The sequence below is a fragment of the Crocodylus siamensis genome, chromosome 15 (assembly GCF_052110815.1).
Source record: "Crocodylus siamensis isolate JL-2025a chromosome 15, ASM5211081v1, whole genome shotgun sequence".
Classification (NCBI taxonomy): domain Eukaryota; kingdom Metazoa; phylum Chordata; order Crocodylia; family Crocodylidae; genus Crocodylus; species Crocodylus siamensis.
In genome coordinates this window covers 20,439,158-20,456,939 of record NC_143409.1, presented here as the reverse complement: position 1 = coordinate 20,456,939, position 17,782 = coordinate 20,439,158, and the positions used below count along the sequence as shown (strand labels likewise).

Genomic DNA, 17,782 nt, shown 5'->3' with positions numbered 1-17,782 from the left:
GATCTGAATCCACAGCTCCCAGGCGACTGTCTTAACCACCATGCACTAGGGTGCCTGGCTCTCAATTTCTCCACTGGACCCAAAGAACAGCTTCAAGTTTCAACTTCAGCAAAGGTGGTAAGTTACTGAAGTCCCTTTGGGGACTGAAGCTTTAGGTTGTTGCCTGACTTAAGAAAAAAGTCTTCCAAACTGGTTACAATGCTGCTTTGATTCCTGTCTGATAAAGCTGTCCCCACCCTCACTTTAGTGAAGAATTCATTCAGCAAAAAGTAGCAGTATAAAAGTAATGAAATCAAGTTGTCAGGAAAGCTACTAATAGTTGGCTAGAGACAGGAATTCTTCATATTACTCTATAAAACAGCTAGCCCACTTTGGGTTGTTCACAACCAATCTGCAAAAAAAGGATTTATTTTAAAATTCTTTGGAAGTTTATATGTACATAAGTATGTGCTAGGACCAAAATTAAGTAGCAGCATTTCTTATATTTCTTACATCCATGGCATTAATGAATATTTAGTGTACATTTCTCAAATAAATTCTAAAACTTCCAATTCTTTGATACCTTTGGTAATTTTTAATTAAAGACTGTACTAGTACAAAATGAGCAGCACTTAAATCCAATATTGTTTCCAGGATTCTTCTTGCAAAGAAGTCTCTTCCAAGCTTAAGCTTGAAGAAAATCTTATAGAAAAGCACTTCCATTACTAATAATTTGTCATATATACTTAGTTTATCAAGTTACATAGTAAAAGCTTAGAAGTCATTAAGTTTGCTCTCATGTCTAGCAGCAGAAAAACTGTTCTAGGAACTGCTATTGCTTCTGCACAAGCATCCCTACAAACCAGTAGGTGACTGCTAAAGTGGGAATGGATAAGAGTCTCAACTATGAACCTGATGCTGCAGACACACAACACACATGCTTAACTTGACTATGTTGAAGAAATACTACATTCTTGGGCATCATAAAATTCAGGACCATAATTGCCGGTTTGAAGACTAAGACTGTGCCCATTTTCATGAGTGCTGAACCTAGCTAGTAACAGAAGTTAGACGGTGAGTGTCCTCTCCTACCCCATGTTAGAGTAGGACTGCAAGTGAACCCATCTGCTGCTCGCTCCATTGCAGTAGCCCAGGCTCCCCCTTCCTCCTCCCCCTGCTTCTTGCCTCTACCCTAGAAAGAAGCAAAATGTCAAGCTCCAGAGGAACATGCGCCTTTCCCATCTAGTCATGGCTAACTGGCTCCAAGCATGGCATATTGCTAGTCGCACACACAAACACACACGGGCACTATTGAGGGCTTAAAATGGCCCACACCACAGCAGCTGGCTTTCTGCCCTCCTACAAAATGGTGCCTGCAGGCAGTGCTTCGACACCTGGGGTCTTCCACATGCAGGACTCGAAGTCGCAGGGGACAGGCCAGAAGAGGCAGAGTAGCGTCGAGAGAAGCAGCCCCGCAGAGGGCGGTAGGCCCGGTCGGGAGCCCGCCCCGCGCCCACGGCCAGAGCGAGCCATTCACCTCCGGGCCGCCGGCTCCCAGCGCGGGGGCGGGGACCTGCCTGCACAGCGTCCCCTCCCAGGCAACGGGCCCACCAGGGGCGGAGGAAGCCGGCTGCCTCCCGCGGCCTACGAGGCCCGCGCTCACGTAGCGGTACGGCCCGCGCCTTCCCGCTGCCCCCCGCCCGGTCCCGCACACACATTTTGACGCCATTGGCGCTGCCGCCACCACCACCACCGCTCTCGGCTGCTGCTGCTGCTGCTGCTGCTGCTGTCGCCGCCGCCGCCTCGTCCTGCTGCTGAGGCTGAGGCTGAGTCTCGGGCGCGGCTACAGCCTCCTCCGCCAGTCGCGGAGGCGCAACAACCGCCCCCGCCTCCGGCTTGTCGTTCTCCGCCATTTCCTCACCGCGCTCCTGAGACTGCCGCTGCGTTTGAAAAGGCCCCTGAGAGCCCCGGCCTCCCCGCCGGCCCGGCCGCTCTCGCGAGACCTCGGCGGGGTGGGGCGGGGCGGGGCGGGGCAAGAAAGGGAGCTGCGGGAGAAGCGGCTGCGTTACCATAGCGACGCCATCGTGACGCCGAGCTGCTCCTCCCCGGGGCCAGCGGAGCTGCACCCAGCCACCGGCTCTGCCTTCCGCTCTACCTCCTGCCCCGCCCTGGCGCTCAGCAGTGCTCCAGCCTCATTTAACTCCCCCACCCCCCGGAAAGAAGCTTTTTTATTATTATTTGCATGCAAGTTTATTGTTTCCTCAAACTGTAGTTGGTCGTTCCGAAGTCTTAGTCACAAAATAATGAATTACCTCCACCTTTGGGGAGGTCCCACACAGTTGCGTGAACACTGCTTTCCAACTCTGTTGGCCCACTTTGGCCCTGTTTTCGTGCTGCGCACAGCACAGGGCCCAAGGATCAGGGGAAAACACTCCCTTAATTCTAGGGGTGCCAGGGCTGCAGAATTAGAGCCCCATGAGTTAGAAGGGCTTCAAGCAGCACGATCTACTTGCTCCTCCAGCTGCAACTATCTATTTCTCCATGGGCTGTTTTAACATGGCATAGGAACATCCTAGCCCACTGCCTGTGGATACTTCATTCCCCCATGTTGGCTGCTTCAAGGAAGGCCCATTTTCAAGTGTAGTCCCATGAAAAGCCTACAATAAGAGGAGCTATCAGCACTGGAGTAAATGCTGGTATGTCCTCTACCACAAAACTATCTGCTCCAACCTCATTAAAAAATCCATTCCATTTTTCTGTGGCTTGTATTGTCACCTGTTAAGATAGGGCTGTTTACCTTGCTCAACAAGTTTCAATATGTTGTGTGCATCCTCTCATGCTCTATTCCCCTGACAATATTTTCACATGGAGGTATTTATCTTGATCCACAGCTTTGAGATCACTGTGTCTCTTCTTTCTGCCAGTAACAATATTAATGTCATGCGATTATTTAACTATACAGAAAATGTGCTTCAGTATTAACATTTAACATTGTTGGATAGTAAAGATTGTTAGTGCAAATTTAATTATTGCTAGAATGCTCAGAATATATGGGCATTTATTTTATTGCTAAATCTAAACAGATTTAATCAAAGTAATCAAAATAAATGTAAGGGCAAGGGGTTGCTCCAGAGCCGCTGGGATTTGCAGCAGGGGCAGCTTGGCTGGGGCCAGGGCACAGCCATGATCTGTACCCTGCATACTCTGGACAGGGGCATGCAGGCAGGGGATCCATAGCATACGGGATACAAATTGTGGCTCTGCCCTGGCACCGACCAAGCTGCCCCTGCCTCAAGACCACAGTGGCTCCAGAGCAGCCCCCTTCCCTGTCCTGCCAGCACAGCTAGGCCCAGTCTCCACTGCAACCCCAGCCTTGCACTATCACACCGCAGCTGCAGCTGGAGTCTCCATGGAAATCAGCCCCAGCCATGTGGGTGGGGGCTGCTGGGAAATGGGGTCCACTGTCAGCTGGATCCAGCCAGTGGGCCGGACTTTGCCAGCCCCTGCATTAGGTCCATCCTGGAAGGTGAGGAGTATATACCTTTGTGAATGGAAATGGAAAAGCTCAAAATATTCTTTTTCATTCAGAGGGGGTCATTCTAACCTCCCACTTAATCTTCTCTACAGCATACAAAAATAAGCAATACTGATGTAAATAGATTTCTGCTGATATAACTGAATCCACACTAATGGAGTCAAACTATTTCAACAATAACTTTAGTTAAAATGGCACAACTTTTTGTGTGCAGCCAAGGCCTTTAAGATTTTTTTGTACACATTCCCATCTTTCTCAGCAAATTACAGCTAAACCTTAATTTGGGCTGGTACACGGTGATACAGATTACCAATAGCATTGTCACATGTTTTCTTTTGTTCTCTAGAATCACGGGTTTGTTTGTTAATTATATATTTTATATATAATTATATTAATTATAATTATAATTGTTGAGACAATGGTCTGTGCCATCCATATGACAGTAGCATGCTACACCCAGTACAACATCTACAAAGGACAAAAATTGCACAAGGAATATGTACAGGAAAGCTAGCTTATAGGGCCCGTAAAAGCAACCAGAAAGGGCAATTTTCATCACTGGAGGTGGGTTCAGGTGAGCAAACTTTTAAAAGGATATCTTGCTTTCCAGGGTATCATGGCTGAGGAAAGTGATGCTGTCATGGGACTTAACTGTGTATATATTGTGGTAGAGACAGCAGTTTATTTGCCGATTTGCAGTGGCATATTGACTATTGATTTTATACCATTACAAAAGTTTGATACTATATTAGTGATATATTTGGTAGCCATGTTGGTCTGAAACAAAAAGAGATGCAAAACTTTAACAGTCTTGGTTCAGAGACAATACCTTTTATTAGACCAACTAAGAAATCTCAGAAAAACATCTTAAATTACTCTAGGTAAGAGTAGAGTGGGAGAGCTGGGTTGTAGAGGTGGGAACATAACACTGGAAGGCATGGGGGGATGACAGTTGTGATAAAATGAAGTAAGTCATTCACTGAAGCAAAATGAAAAAATAACACCCCCCCCCAAAAAAATGAAACAAGTAAATAAGAATAAAAAATAAAAATAAGAAAAGTCTCATGTGTTAATGAATTGGGATTGGATGGGGGAGAAGGGGCAGGGGGAACCAGTCAGCAGAAGCCATGCTGCCCCAGGGAGCTGGCAGCAGTGAGGGAAGACATTTTCCTTTAGCTCATTCTCTGCCTCTGGTTGATGAAGGTAGGTAGGTAGGTAATAACTGGCTGCTTGCACTGCTGGCTGCTTGCATGAGGTCGCACCCTCTGGGGGAAAGATGGGGAGTTGGCTTAGTGCCCCTTGGGCAATAGCATTTGGAGGGCAGGGGGGAAATTTTGTCCATAAAGAGCAGGATATTGTGGAGTGGCAGTGCATCCTGGGATGCTGGAAGACTGAAAATTACTTATTTTCTCTCTGGAGAGCAGTCACACATTATTGTAATACAGGCTGAGTGACATGGCTAAGATAAACCTCACCCAGAGTGACATAATAATTTAAAGTTGCCTTAGAGGGAGCTTAGCACTAGTTTTTTACTTTAGTGTGTATGAAACTCCCATAGTAAGAGCTTTTAATACAGCCCAAGGGTAATGTGTAACAACACCCTGATGTAGGCACTAGAGAGCTTAGCCAGAATCCAAAATTAATACCACTTTTTTATTTCATAGGTGAATATAAAACACGATGGGGAAAGGGGAAGGGGGAAGGAAAAGAACCTCTGAATTTTTTGGGGAACCAATGTCCAGCTCCCTGACTGCCTAGCAAACCTGCCTACCTGCCCTCCAAGCTGACAACCAAAAAGGCCAACCCTCCATGAGATTGCTCACAGCTCCCTGGGGAGTTCACCAAACTGGCCAGGCTGGCAGAAACTTTCGACTGAAACAATGCAGATCTATTAGGCACTTCAAAGTCTAAATCTCAAGGTGCTTTTAAAAATGTTGTCCTATTTCATTGTACAGTACATCAACATGCTCTTAAGTTGCCTTTGAAAATGGAACTTAGGGCCCTATGTCCTTTCCAATTGGAGCCTGTGGCTTTTTTTCTTACCTAATTATCAGTGAAAGGGGTAAAACTGTTGTTTAGAAACTGTTTCCCCTGTATGGTGTTTATTGGAGCACTCACTCATTATTAACCTTTCACTCCCACTCCCATCCTTGTTTTTACGTTGGTTGTCCCAATAATTTTGTTGGTACGCATTTAGTAACCCCCTCTAATAATAGAAGGAGGTAACAGGCACACAATCCCTATGCGTAGGCTCATGTATGGTGCTTGAAGCAGGTATATTCAGCATGTCATTATTTTTTAATAAGTGTTATTATGGTGGCATTAGAAATGTGCTAGATATTTCCCAGGTACAATCACTGTTTACAGCTGTTACCTTGTGAAAATGACAGTGTATTTTTGCTTAATTACATTTATTTTTTCCCCCTTTAACTGTGGGTGATTTACTTTGGAACCATTGCAGCTCATTTAAGAATTCCTTATTCCACCAGCCAGGAGTAGTTTCAAGCTGTTCTGTATTGCCTACGGCCATACCCAGTCTATATTGTTTTACTTTAAATGCAAAATAGACTTAATGACAACTAAAAGGCATTTTTGCGAAGGTGCCATAGCTCTTAAGTAAAAGAAAGTATGATACTTCCCCAACCTCAACCCCTACAATTAAACCCCGCATTGCAGAAATTATGCAGCTTACATTTTTGAGTGCCAAAACACCATGCACATCAGATAAACAGGCATGGATTGCAATGGATTGTTTCCTGCCAGAAGTCCCCCAGAAGCAGCATAGTGGTAATATAACAAATTCAAACTAAAATCCACCTTCACTGCTGAGCTTAGTACCTGCAGCTGTGCTGCTGATTGCATCCAGCTGTCTTCTTTGTTGCTTCAGTATTTTTTTCCAGTTTGTCTTCTCTCACCTCTCTTTTTTAGACTAAAAGCCTTCAGTAGGATTCATTAGGTTTCTTCTCTCTAGACACTTGCCCACTTTCAGTTATCAAAGAACATTGCCTTGGTTTGTTTTGAGGTAGAATTCGACATTTGAAAGTCAAACATTTATGGTTTGAATCCTGCCATTTAGAGACTGTCTGAATTAAAATACAAAAAGAATGTCCAAGGCAGATAGTTAACTGATCCCACTCCTGCCAGAGCCAGAGCCAGGAAGCAGAGTTTTCTCAGTGGATGGTTTCTGATTGGGCCAATATAGCTTCAGTATGTTAAGTTTTTACTCAATATTCTTTGTTTTGGTGATATGAGCCTAAGTGGCTAATGGGGTAGGTCTCCCACTTTTTCTGGTGAGAATTATTTTGACACTGAGTACAATTCGTATATTAGGAAGATGATTGTATAAGGACTTAAGGGCATAAACAACAAAACCCTTTAACACGTGTATAACATTTGGGACAGTAATCCCAATGCTGGACAGGAGCTCTAAAGAGCTGCAAATCTTTTTCTTATTTCTATTTATTTCTGTCTACTTCTAGATTTGTGTTTTTCTTGTTCTAAGACTGTGCTGTATTAAAATCCTTACTCTGTCAGGGTTTACTGAGAGAGTTTGAGGTCCCTGGGGAGCTATAGAAAGGAATACGGAATAATAGACTTTTTATCCATATTAAAGGTTTAAATGCCTACTTTACATACATACAACACCTCTCTCTTGCTACACAGGTAGAATCCTCCATCTCTTCCTGCTCCATTCCAGGGTCCATTACCCCTCCCATTTCACTCGTTTATTAGTTCCTTCCACCCACAGACCTACTGAAATGTTTAGAAAGGGAGCCTGCCTTTTATCACTCATAAGATCTTCCTGAGCAGAGCTCTCTCCACAGACCTTACATACTAACTTAATATGAATGATGACAGTTCTTAAAAAAAGATATTTAAGAAGTTAAGTTGGAAAATGCATTTTAGTGAAGTCTATTTATTCCTCAAAAGAGTCTCATTTTCTTTACAGTCCTACAACTTCAAAAGAAAGTTATTATAAAGTCTAAAAATAAAGTGGGGGAGCAAACCAGTTTCCTATTGTCACTCCCCGTCAACCCACCTCCCCTTAACTTTTCCCAATTGTATTCATAAAGGACAAATAGCATGTCACGAGAGAGTGTTATAAAACCTTTACTTCTATTTAAAGGATCCACTAGTTGGGATAGAGATGATCTTGCCTCAGGCAAGGGGTTAGACTAGATGACCTCTGGAGGTCCTTTCCAGACCTACTTCTTTATGAGTCTCTGGTTCACTTCCAACTTAATCTTGTCCATGACTCTAATCTTGTATCAAATCAATGAGCACTCTAGTTGAGGCCAATGAGGTTTTTATTGCTGTGTTCATTCAAAGCAGGATGGAACCTGATAAAAAATAGAAAGCAGTGTGTGATGTGGGTCCCATCTGTTCACACATGCAGCATGCACAGACTGTTAACCAGTCTATCCTCTGAGAAATCCCTGCCCGAACGCTGGGCAAAAATAGTGGCTTCATTTATTTTTGTCTTTCATTTTTTTCCACTTTAAAGTACAGCACTTTAGAGTGCAGACGGTGCTTTAAAAAATAGTAGTATTACTGGTCAACTGACAACCAACAGCTGAATATGAAATATGAGAGCTCTCATTCTCAGCTGCTGGCTGCCTGTTGCATTCCCAGCTTGGCTTCCGTGAAAAATGGAGGTCAAACAGGTGAAAATAGGGGAGAGGGAAGTGTTTAAAATAGAACCAGGAGCGTCACTTTTGAGAAGAATTGCAGGATTTAAGTCTACCTAAGCTGGCAACAGTACAAATGCAGGGATAAATAAAAAATTGGCCCCAGCATTCAAGCCCACAGGAGGTCCCCTGAGGGGAGAACTCCATAAGATTTACCCAAATCGTTCTGAAGGTAGGTAGAGTAAATGCGTTCCCTTTTCACACCAAGAACTCTATGTTTTATGAAGGACCTGCAAAAGGCAGGATCCATCCACACAGAAGCTAAGTACCTGTACCTTTCACTCCCAGCAAAACAGAGCAGCTCCAGTGGAGCCACAGCACGAGAGCCTCCTCCAGTTTGATTGCTTCTAAGGCTCCACTTAAGAGAAATCTCCCAGGTATAAAGAGGATCAATAGACAAGAAAATAAGTATTTAACAGAAAGGACTGGAGCTATCTTACCCCTCCCCCATCGGTAAGCTGATGAGGGAATAATCAGACTCCATCCATTTATCCTGCTTCTCCTGACTTCTAGCCCCCAGCTTCCCATCCTCCTCTCTTACCCAGCAGAGTGCTTAACTCCATGTAAAGCCCTTTGCAAAGTCTAAAGAAATGATGGTGGTGCTGTTGAGGAGACTGAGTAGACCTATACACAAAAGTTATTACATACGGCATTTACACAAAACATATCCTTTACAAATGAAGTTGTGTTATATTTTTCAGTATCAGACACTGTTTACCAAATGATTGGCTGTGCAACAAGCAGAAGATTGAGGTAGTTAGCCAGGCTAGCCTGAAGTCAGGCAGAAAGCAAATCAGGGTGGCACAGGTGCCATCCTGTCCTGCTTTCTGTGAAGTAAAAGATCATTAAGAGCCATTAACTTACAACACCAAATGTGGAACTTAATTAGGAGGAGCCTAGTAGTCAACACTGATAGTGTGACAGTGCCCAGGATCTTAAGCCATTGTGCTGGGTGCAGAATAAACAACAAAAAAGGTGATGGCACAGGAGACTGCATGGGCATGAGGAAAAATGTTACACATCAGGGTTTTGTGTGTTTATTTGAAAATGCTTAAAGCACCTTTCAGTTTTCTTAATAAAAAATGTGTAGTTATACCAAGGTGTGCATCGATATCAAGATATCTCCTGTGATACTGAATGTTACCTTTGCTTTTACCCTCATGTCTCAAGGTCTACAGCAGCAGTCCCCAATCTGCGGTATGGGTACCACTAGTGGTACGCAGGCAACCTATCAGTGGTATGAGTTAACAGATTTATTATAATTACTTTAAAGGTTGTATCATTTTAAACTGATGGTGTGCAACCTGTCAGAGTCTGGCAACCGCTGATCTACAGGTATGGAAGATTTCTAGGTGAACCTTGCATGCCTAATGCCTGTGCACTAATCCAATTCTGCTGAAATCATCATGAATTTCCAGAGAGGTGTTTGGCAACTCTGATGCACAAGGATGGATGTGTGATCTTTTGAAGCATTTCTGCCCATTTGAATTGGTTATGCAAAGCCCCCTGTAAAAAGCCCTGTTCACTCCTTACCCACAAGTTGCAACACCTCCTGCTGCTGCACGTTTGCTTCTGAAATGTGTATTTGAAAGTGACCTACAAAACAGACCGAATTCAGGAGGAAACTGCAGAAAAGGTTCAGCACTAGTGACAGCTCCGGGGTCACCACCGCTGCTGGCAGCCGCAGGTAGGAGAGGGAAGGGCAGGGCAGCGTTGGAGGCAGTCACGGGAAGCCTCATCCTTCTCTTCACCACAGCCCAGTTGACTGCAAAGGGTGCAGTCTTGCCGATGCTCCACGCGGTAAATTTAAGACAAGCAGCCTTCGGCCCACGCTTGTTTAACATGGCGCTTCCCTTCCTATTCCCCGCCAGGTGGGAGCGAGCCTGCCGGGGAAAGGCCTAACGACGGTGGCAGCGCCCCCCGCGTGACAGCTAAACGAGTCCTAGCTAAATCGGGATTTTAGCGATCCGCGGTGGCCGTCAGAAACTAGCCCCATTGCCTGCCTGGGGGCTACTGGCTCGCTCTGCCCAAGAGGCTTGGCGGAGATTTGCCTCGGGCCTCCGCGATGTGGCGCCCGCCCTGCCCTCCCCTCCCCTCCTCCTCCCGCCCCGCCCGCGGTGCTGCCGTCCCGGGCGAGGCGCGGGGCGCGGGGCGGCGCCCGGGGGTGCCCGGCACGTAGCAGCGGCAGGCTCCGCGGGTCTGATCCGAGCGCGGATGGTAATGAAGGGGCGGGGGTTCAAGGCAGCTCCAGACGGATGTTTCCAGCCGAGGAGCTGGGAAAGGAGCCCCCAAGCGGCCGGCGGAGCCGAGCCGGGCGGACCCCGGGCAGCGGGGTGTGCGTGGCCGGGCCGCTGCAGCTGCTCCGCGAAGACGAGCGGCAGGACTGGCGGCGGGGTGTGTGCCCCCGCACCGTGAAGCTGGCTGTCAGTCGCTCGAGGTGGGGCCGCGCGTGTGCGTGTGCGTGTGCGTGTGCGGCGCTGGGCGAGGGCGGCAGAGAGGAGCCGCGAGCAACAATTGCCTTGCGGAGGCGCGGGCAGGGCGGCACGGCCCGCTCCCGGCGCTGCGGCTCGGGCGCAGCAGAGGTGCCGCTCCCGGCCTTGCTGCGGGGCAAAGCCCGTCTTCACACAGACGGGGCTGGAGCGTGCAGCGCCCTGCCCTGCTGCAGGCCGGGCCGGCTCCTGCTACGCTCCCAGCCACCCGGCTGTGGGACCAGCACTGCCCCTGGCCCCGCTCGCTCTCGGCTGGGAAGGCAAAGCAAAGCTAGCACTCGCCCAGCAGCTGAGGGAACGCAAGTATGTAGGGTACAAATCAGGTTGGCTGCTACTTCTACCCTTGCAGAACTAACCTGGATGCACGGTCATTTCCAGCCCAGCGTTGTCAACCCAGGCAGTCCAGATACCTCGAATAAACCTCCAAGTATTTTTTTTTGCTGGGGAGAAACTTTTCGAGGTTTCACCCATCCCTTCCATCTCCTATGGCAGGGCTGTCAAAGATCCAGCCAACAGGCCAGAGCCAGCCACGGAGACATTATTCTAGCACGCTGGCCAGGTGTTTCAGTGACTAAGACTATTTGAAACAATCAGATGCATTTGACAGATGCATTTGAAAAACCCCTTTGGGTGTCTGTCTGCATCCTTAGTCACAAATAATTGCTTTAAAAATGTGGTCCCTCGTCTCTCAGAAGTGACCAGGAATCCAGGTCATCTGACGCCTTACCAGAATGACTGGACCAGCAGCCGGGCTTGCAGCACTTCCTGGAGGAGACCTGTTTGGATAGCAGTGACAGCAGGAGTGATCTGTAGTTTGTTTATGGAAAACTCATGAGTTACAGGTGTCACCAGAAGATTTTTAACATAGACTGGAGGACATAATGCAATTTCTAAATCACTTGCAGATTACTCATTCAAGGGGCTGCATACATCCAGCTCCTGAGGATTTCCACAATTAAAAATGCCAAGCATCTCTCAGGATTGGCTCCATACATGGCAGGCTACAATAAAACCTGCTATGTTTTCTCTAAGAGTAATATGAAGATGCCCCAACATTTGTCACTTCTCACTCCTTTCTCAAGAATAAATATAAAATTTAAACAAAACTTAACAATGTAGGGATGGTGATTTGGCTTGAGGAAAAGCTTACTTTCAAAACTGTAAAACCACCCATTAACCAGGGGTTGGGATCCTCAGGGAACTTCTCAGCAAGTATGGATACTGTTACAATATTCTTAAGCACTTCAACTTATCTGCTACCCTATCTAAGTTTGCACACTGCATTTATATGTACTAGCCCTTGTTCTCCTTAGGTGTACCCGTCCTATAGGCAGCAAACTCAACTGCTTTTCTCTCTCTGCTTACCTTTATAATCCATGGGGCTGAGATGTGCCACACTCTGGGTCCTATTGGTCCTTTCTGCTCTCCAATGGGCATCAGGTGGCCTTTCTCCCCACCGCAGGATATTGAAGGATCTTTGCTTGCCATAAGTAACAGGCTTTTGTGGGGCCATAAGCTGAGACTTCACGGAAGTGAACTGGAGAGTCTGGACTCCAAGAGAACAAGTAGAGGTAACAGGGTTGACAACCCAGAGAAACAGACTGTAGAACTTCTAGTTTGGGTCTTGCTGGTCTCCTGAACTCTATCCCAAGGTGTTTTTTATACTGCAGTCACTGCTGTGACTCCATAGTATTGTAACTATATAGTAGAAATTCCCAAGTTCACTTCAACCTACCTAGCTCAGTTATTGGTAGCTGTCTAGAGCAGCAGTACAGAGCTCAGTACAGACTGCAAAACTGCTCAAGAAGCAGAGTAAAGATGAAGGCAATAAGGTCACCCTGAGTCCTGTGCTGCCATGGCTACACTAGTTCCAGGATCCAAGATGACTACTTTATAGTTAGTTCAGGTATGTTTACGGTACAGTAATATAATGGCAGTGACATCTTCCTGCCTATGTCCTTAGCATTATATTCAGCTCCTGTAGCATCAATGGTCTCCTTGCTCATGATTTTACATATAATTTGAGAGCAACTGACATTACATATGCATAACTGGTGGCTGCAACCTTCAATTACCACTGATCTGCAAACAGATTTGAAATGCAGAAACAAACAAGTATAATCTTGCTATTAGCAGGTCCATATTTAGTGCCAAATCTTCCACTACCATCTGCAAACATGCAAGGGCTGACATACAAATTCTGCTGCACAGAAGGAGGAAGAGAAGAAGAGGAAAGAGCCTAGCAAAGGATTCACAGCCCCAAAGTCCCTGCACAGGAAATGGAGACTATTTCTCTGCCTGTCCAGTTGTACCCTCAGGTCTGATTCTATTCCTCAAACTCAAAAAGTATTTCCTTGCACTCAGTGCCCATATATCCAGGCTTGGCATGTTGACGATTTGACCCATAATTCCTGGTGACAATAATTGAAAAATATAAGTAAAATATCATTGTGCACTAATAACAAGCATAGAGCAAACACCAAAGGACAAAAACTGTGTGTGATAGTGGGAGAATTTAGCCCCAAATTTAGTTTTACAGTATTAAACCAATAGGATCCAGAGCACAATACTTGTTTGGTGATATGCATGATGTACAGGACTGCTTTGTTCCTGAAATATGGAGTCATCAGAGCTTCTGATGACAACTAACGTTGCTTCTCTATTTGTTTCTATTTTTATACTGTCCTCCTCCACCCAAACTTATAAACTGCTTCTGTACTCTTTGCTCAAGAAAAACTCCCATTGACTTCTGTGGGAGGTAATCTTACCTCAGTAACTGGAGAGAATACAAATCTCTGTATCCATGTAGAGCCCCACAGGTTTTTGTGAGCTTTACAAGGACCATCTAATTGCTGAGCTGGGGCAAGAATTTGTCTCCAAGATTTCTGTGCATATGTCTTTCAGGGCTGTGGTTTTCCATCATGTCATCCTGATATGGTATACAATTCATATCTCAGGATAAGCTTATTTTTTTTCCTTTTAATTTTCCAGTGCCCTTGGACTTCTGGAAGGAGAAGTTTTTTCTTGACTGGATCCAGTTAAATCTCAACTGATTTGTGCAAGAACTTGAGCATTCTGTGCTTTTCCTTCACCAATTTCTACAGCTGGTAAAAAGGTCTGGAAAAAACTGGAAACGCGCTTTACATGACAACTTGGTAGCAGGTGGCTTAATCTATTACATTATCTATTATGTGTTTGCAGCAAATAAGTATAAATTACCTCTGTTCAATTATTTAGTTACTACAGGCCTTAACCACAACTTTTCCTCTAACTGATTAGTACCATTTTTTTGAGTCGTACTAGTTGTTTTGACCACAAGACTCAAAGAGTGAGGAATTTCTCAATATGAGCAAGTCTGTCAGGTCTTGAATGTTAGGACTTAATTTGCAGCTGAACAATGAGCACTGGGAGTCAGACAGGAAGGAGCTGGTGCAAGAGAGCCTTAAACCAGTGTTCTTCAGTCATCAGTCCAGGTTCAAATGTCAGACCTAGATCCTCAGTGGGGGAGGTAAGTCACTGGTGTCACAAACTTACACAAAAGTAACAATCTGGTGCAGCCCTTTTTCCTTCTCCCCACCGCTTTTCTGCTTTTCGTTGCATGCAAAGGAAAAACCTGACATTCTGAGGAGGGAAGAGGAGGGCCAAACAGGAAAAAAAGAGAATATTTTCTACCATTTTTCTTTCTTTCACAAAGATATCAGGGATGGCAGGTGTCATTTTATCTTTCTTTTGCTGCAGGACTTCTAAGGTAACCCAGGGTACATGCACACTGCGGTCATGGCAGCATACTCATTGAAGTGAAAAGATACCTGAGCTAGCTTTAAACTAGTGAGCTTGGATGCTAGTAGCTATATAGCCCCAGCAACACAGAGACTGGCATAGACTAATTCCCCTGGCTAAGAAGTACATGTATAACACAGTAGAACCTGGATACTTCCCAGCATTAGGTTCCCAAACCCTCTGTGAAGACAAGAGTTTGTGAAGTGTCCAGGGGGAATGCAGATCCATAGCAAACACTGATGAGCCCCAGCTGATTGATGGAGTGGTGCCCTTTGGAGTAAAGCTGTAGCAAACAGGTAGGTGGCTCATCCTTCATTTGGCCACCCACTGTGCATTAGGTAGGTTGTGAACTATCTGCGTATGCATGATTCAAGCTCACATAATGGGAGCTTTTTTTTGGAGAAAGAATGTTGAATTTTTAACAAAAAGAGCTTCTCACTTCAGACCATACAAAGGAGCCCTGCCATGAAACAGTCTGCCTTCTCCCTTCTGCTCCACATGCACCAGCTGCCGAAAAACTGTAATGTAGCTGATTCGGTGCATTCCCACAATGTGCTCAGCACCACTGGGGCTCTCTGTCTCAGGTTTGCTTGTTGGTGAGTGCCCAGTGCTGTGAAGGTTTTGCTACTCAGTGCATGCAAACTGCCTGGCCTTCTCTTACAGCTTTTGTTCCCTCCCCACTCTACCCTCACACAGCAAAGGTTGCTGAATGGCTTCCTTCTACCATTAAGTGCCCCAGGAAGGAGGAAGCGTCTCCCCCATCCTTCCTCTCCAAACTAGAACATTTATACCAAAGACTACTGCAGTTTGATCCTATGAATTTTGGCTCTTCTGCATTACCACACTTCCATGAAGTCAGTAGGTCCTTTGATCAAGAAAGTAGGATTGAGCCCTCTCTGTGTTACATATGAGCAACAAGGGAACTGTTGTAATGAAAACTTTAGGAGGTCTAGGACATCAGTGTCTTGGGTAACAGCCACATTTTGAAAGGAAGAATAGGGAGAAGAGCCTAATGATAGGGGGAAAGGGCAGGGAGAAGGATTTGTATTATCTCTTCTCCCATTAACATTCTCCATACGCTAATGGATATAGAGATTTCTAATTTTAGCTTGGTGGGGACAAAGACAGTGTGTACCCTTGGGAGCTAGCACATGGCTGGAACATTATCAGAATGGCTCATCTTGCCAGTCTGAATGTATCTTTCAACAGTCTGTCCCCCTTGCCAGATCCTAATGTTTATCATTTAGCAAACAACATTTACTCACGTATGGGCATTCAAAAAAGTACACTGGTTTGCAATCAGCACTTCTGACAGACAATGAGGTAGAAGTTATGAGTTCAGCTGGTCACATGTACAGGTGACTTAGGGGTGCACAGTGGAGCACAAATGATAAGCTATCCCACAATACACTTATGACTGTTTCTCCAGTTTAAGGACTAAGATACCCATCCTGCAAGCCCTTCAGGCATAAACATTTCCATGTACCTTTACAGATGGAGGCCTTGCAAGCTGTTGTCTGATAAGAACTGAAAGGCTTTGTCCCATCTGATAACTTTCTCTTTAGAATGATCTTGTAACAATTCCTCTTCCCCAGGCCGGACATTTTTTATCTTGGGGGAGGAAGGCAAGCAAATAAATGATCCATTTTTGTATTGTCTTAGCTGGGAGTTCCAAGCAGATTTTACGTAGGGATCGCCACATTCTAACAACAGCTTTTCTAGGCTGATTTGGGTGTAAAGACTGTACTTTCACTATCAACATCAAGGTAGTTTTTTTTTTTAAAGGTTTTCATGTGCTGTAACTCAGACACCTGTGTCACCCTGGGCCATAACCAAATCAATTCTAATTTGTGCATAGGCAAAGAAGTGATAGAGGTGAAAATACCAAAGGTTCACCAGGATGTGATGCCCAATGATGAGCAGTAGCTACTGCAGCAACGCATCAGCCACTATGAGTGTCAACGAGGTGTCCGCCTTCCCGCTGACTTTAGAACAAAAAACTGGCTTTGCCTTTGTAGGGGTTTTATGTATTTTCTTGGGACTTCTTATCATCAGATGCTTCAAAATCTTGCTGGATCCGTATAGTAGCATGCCTTCCTCAACTTGGGAAGATGAAGTCGAGGGGCTGGATAAAGGGACATTTGAATATGCCCTTGCATGAAAATTCAAGAGTCTCTTGCCTTAATTTTGATGTTGATGTCATCTTGGAAACCTACTACTGACACATTTGTAATATAGATCTACATTTTGACGGTGCCATTCATTTTATTAAATAAATATTTGTTGCAAACTCAAAAAGCATTTCACACTGCTTTCCTTCTGGGAATTTGCCTATTGTAGAATTATGTAGAAGAAATAGCAAATGTCGAAAAATATGCTAGTGGATAATGAACTAAAAATTGAGGGAGAAGGGCCTCTCCTGCTTCTTCACAGCAAGAGCTCCATTGATAAAGAAGGAGGGTGGACAGATGGGAGGGTGGTTGTCACTCCCTCCCCTCTTAACTAATGCCATTTCCTTAAGCCCATTAACAGGCCTTGGAAATCTCAGTCACATGCAACTCAGTGAGCCAGCCCAATCTATGGGCCCAGGTTAGCTTGCAAGATTAGACAGCAGCACAAAGGGATATGACATTGCAGGCTTTAGTTTGAGTGTAGAGAAGTGGGTGTAGGTAGAAGGGAATTCCTAATGTCTGTTACTAAAAGAATAGAAAAACCAAAGAGGCATCTAACACTGATTGCATTCACAAATGAACATCTCTCCCTCAAAAATGTATAGGTGCTATAATGCTGGCTATGTGCACAACAACAGCGCTTAGTGCTACTACTGTGTCTGGGGTTTCTGCAGTCTTTTTTGGACCGTGTAGGACCAGTCAGAGAAAAGCTATTCAGACTTGCTGGAACACAGCTCGTCTTCTACTCAGAACAAATTGCTAGAAGGCCATGCAAAAGCTATTGGCCATGCAAGAGCTATTTTAATGTTTTTCATGAAAATGTTGGGGTGCTATAAATAGGACATATAATGAACTCTGCATTACAAGACATATACCCGGATCAGAATTCAATCAGATCCTCTAAAGCCACTGTTCCTAGTCCACTTACATGTCTCATATCTCTACAAATCTGTTAGTGGAAGGCAAGAAGCAAATATCAGTTAAAACCCCAGTCCTTAAGTCTAGCTGAGCTAAAGTCAAAGCAGAGCCTAATGGGGTAAGTGTACACCCGTGCCTTCCCCTAGGCTCCTGGAGACTGATTCAGCTGCTAGTGCAAATAGCTTTAACCTCTATGATTTGTGCTAGCTGGCAAAAACTTCT

General features: G+C 45.2%; 2 protein-coding genes across 5 annotated transcripts in view; one reads left to right on the top strand and one right to left on the bottom strand.

Moving 5' to 3' along the window:
* Positions 1-2,066, bottom strand: part of MYEF2 (myelin expression factor 2) — a 29,966-nt gene extending 27,900 nt beyond the window's left edge. The window contains exon 1 of the mRNA XM_090028111.1: positions 1,696-2,066. Within this exon, the coding sequence (XP_089884237.1) occupies positions 1,696-2,051 (356 nt within the window). The 5' untranslated portion in view covers positions 2,052-2,066. The remainder of the gene's footprint in view (positions 1-1,695) is intronic.
* An 8,281-nt stretch (positions 2,067-10,347) lies between these two features.
* Positions 10,348-16,756, top strand: CTXN2 (cortexin 2). 4 transcript variants are annotated; one of them, XM_090029533.1, is made up of 4 exons: positions 10,348-10,639; positions 13,683-13,806; positions 14,082-14,199; positions 16,330-16,756. In XM_090029533.1, exon 4 carries the CDS (start codon positions 16,384-16,386, stop codon positions 16,630-16,632), a length of 249 nt encoding a protein of 82 aa, XP_089885659.1. In that variant the 5' UTR covers positions 10,348-10,639; positions 13,683-13,806; positions 14,082-14,199; positions 16,330-16,383; the 3' UTR covers positions 16,633-16,756. The 4 variants fall into 4 exon arrangements, with proteins under 4 accessions (XP_089885659.1, XP_089885658.1, XP_089885657.1 ...); XM_090029532.1 differs by lacking the exon at positions 14,082-14,199; XM_090029531.1 differs by lacking the exon at positions 14,082-14,199 and having other exon boundaries at positions 13,683-13,853.
* Positions 16,757-17,782: the final 1,026 nt, after the last annotated feature.

Excerpts from the sequence above, each read along its gene's own strand:
- CTXN2 (XM_090029532.1), top strand. The coding sequence starts at position 16,384 with ATGATGAGCAGTAGCTACTGCAGCAACGCATCAGCCACTATGAGTGTC.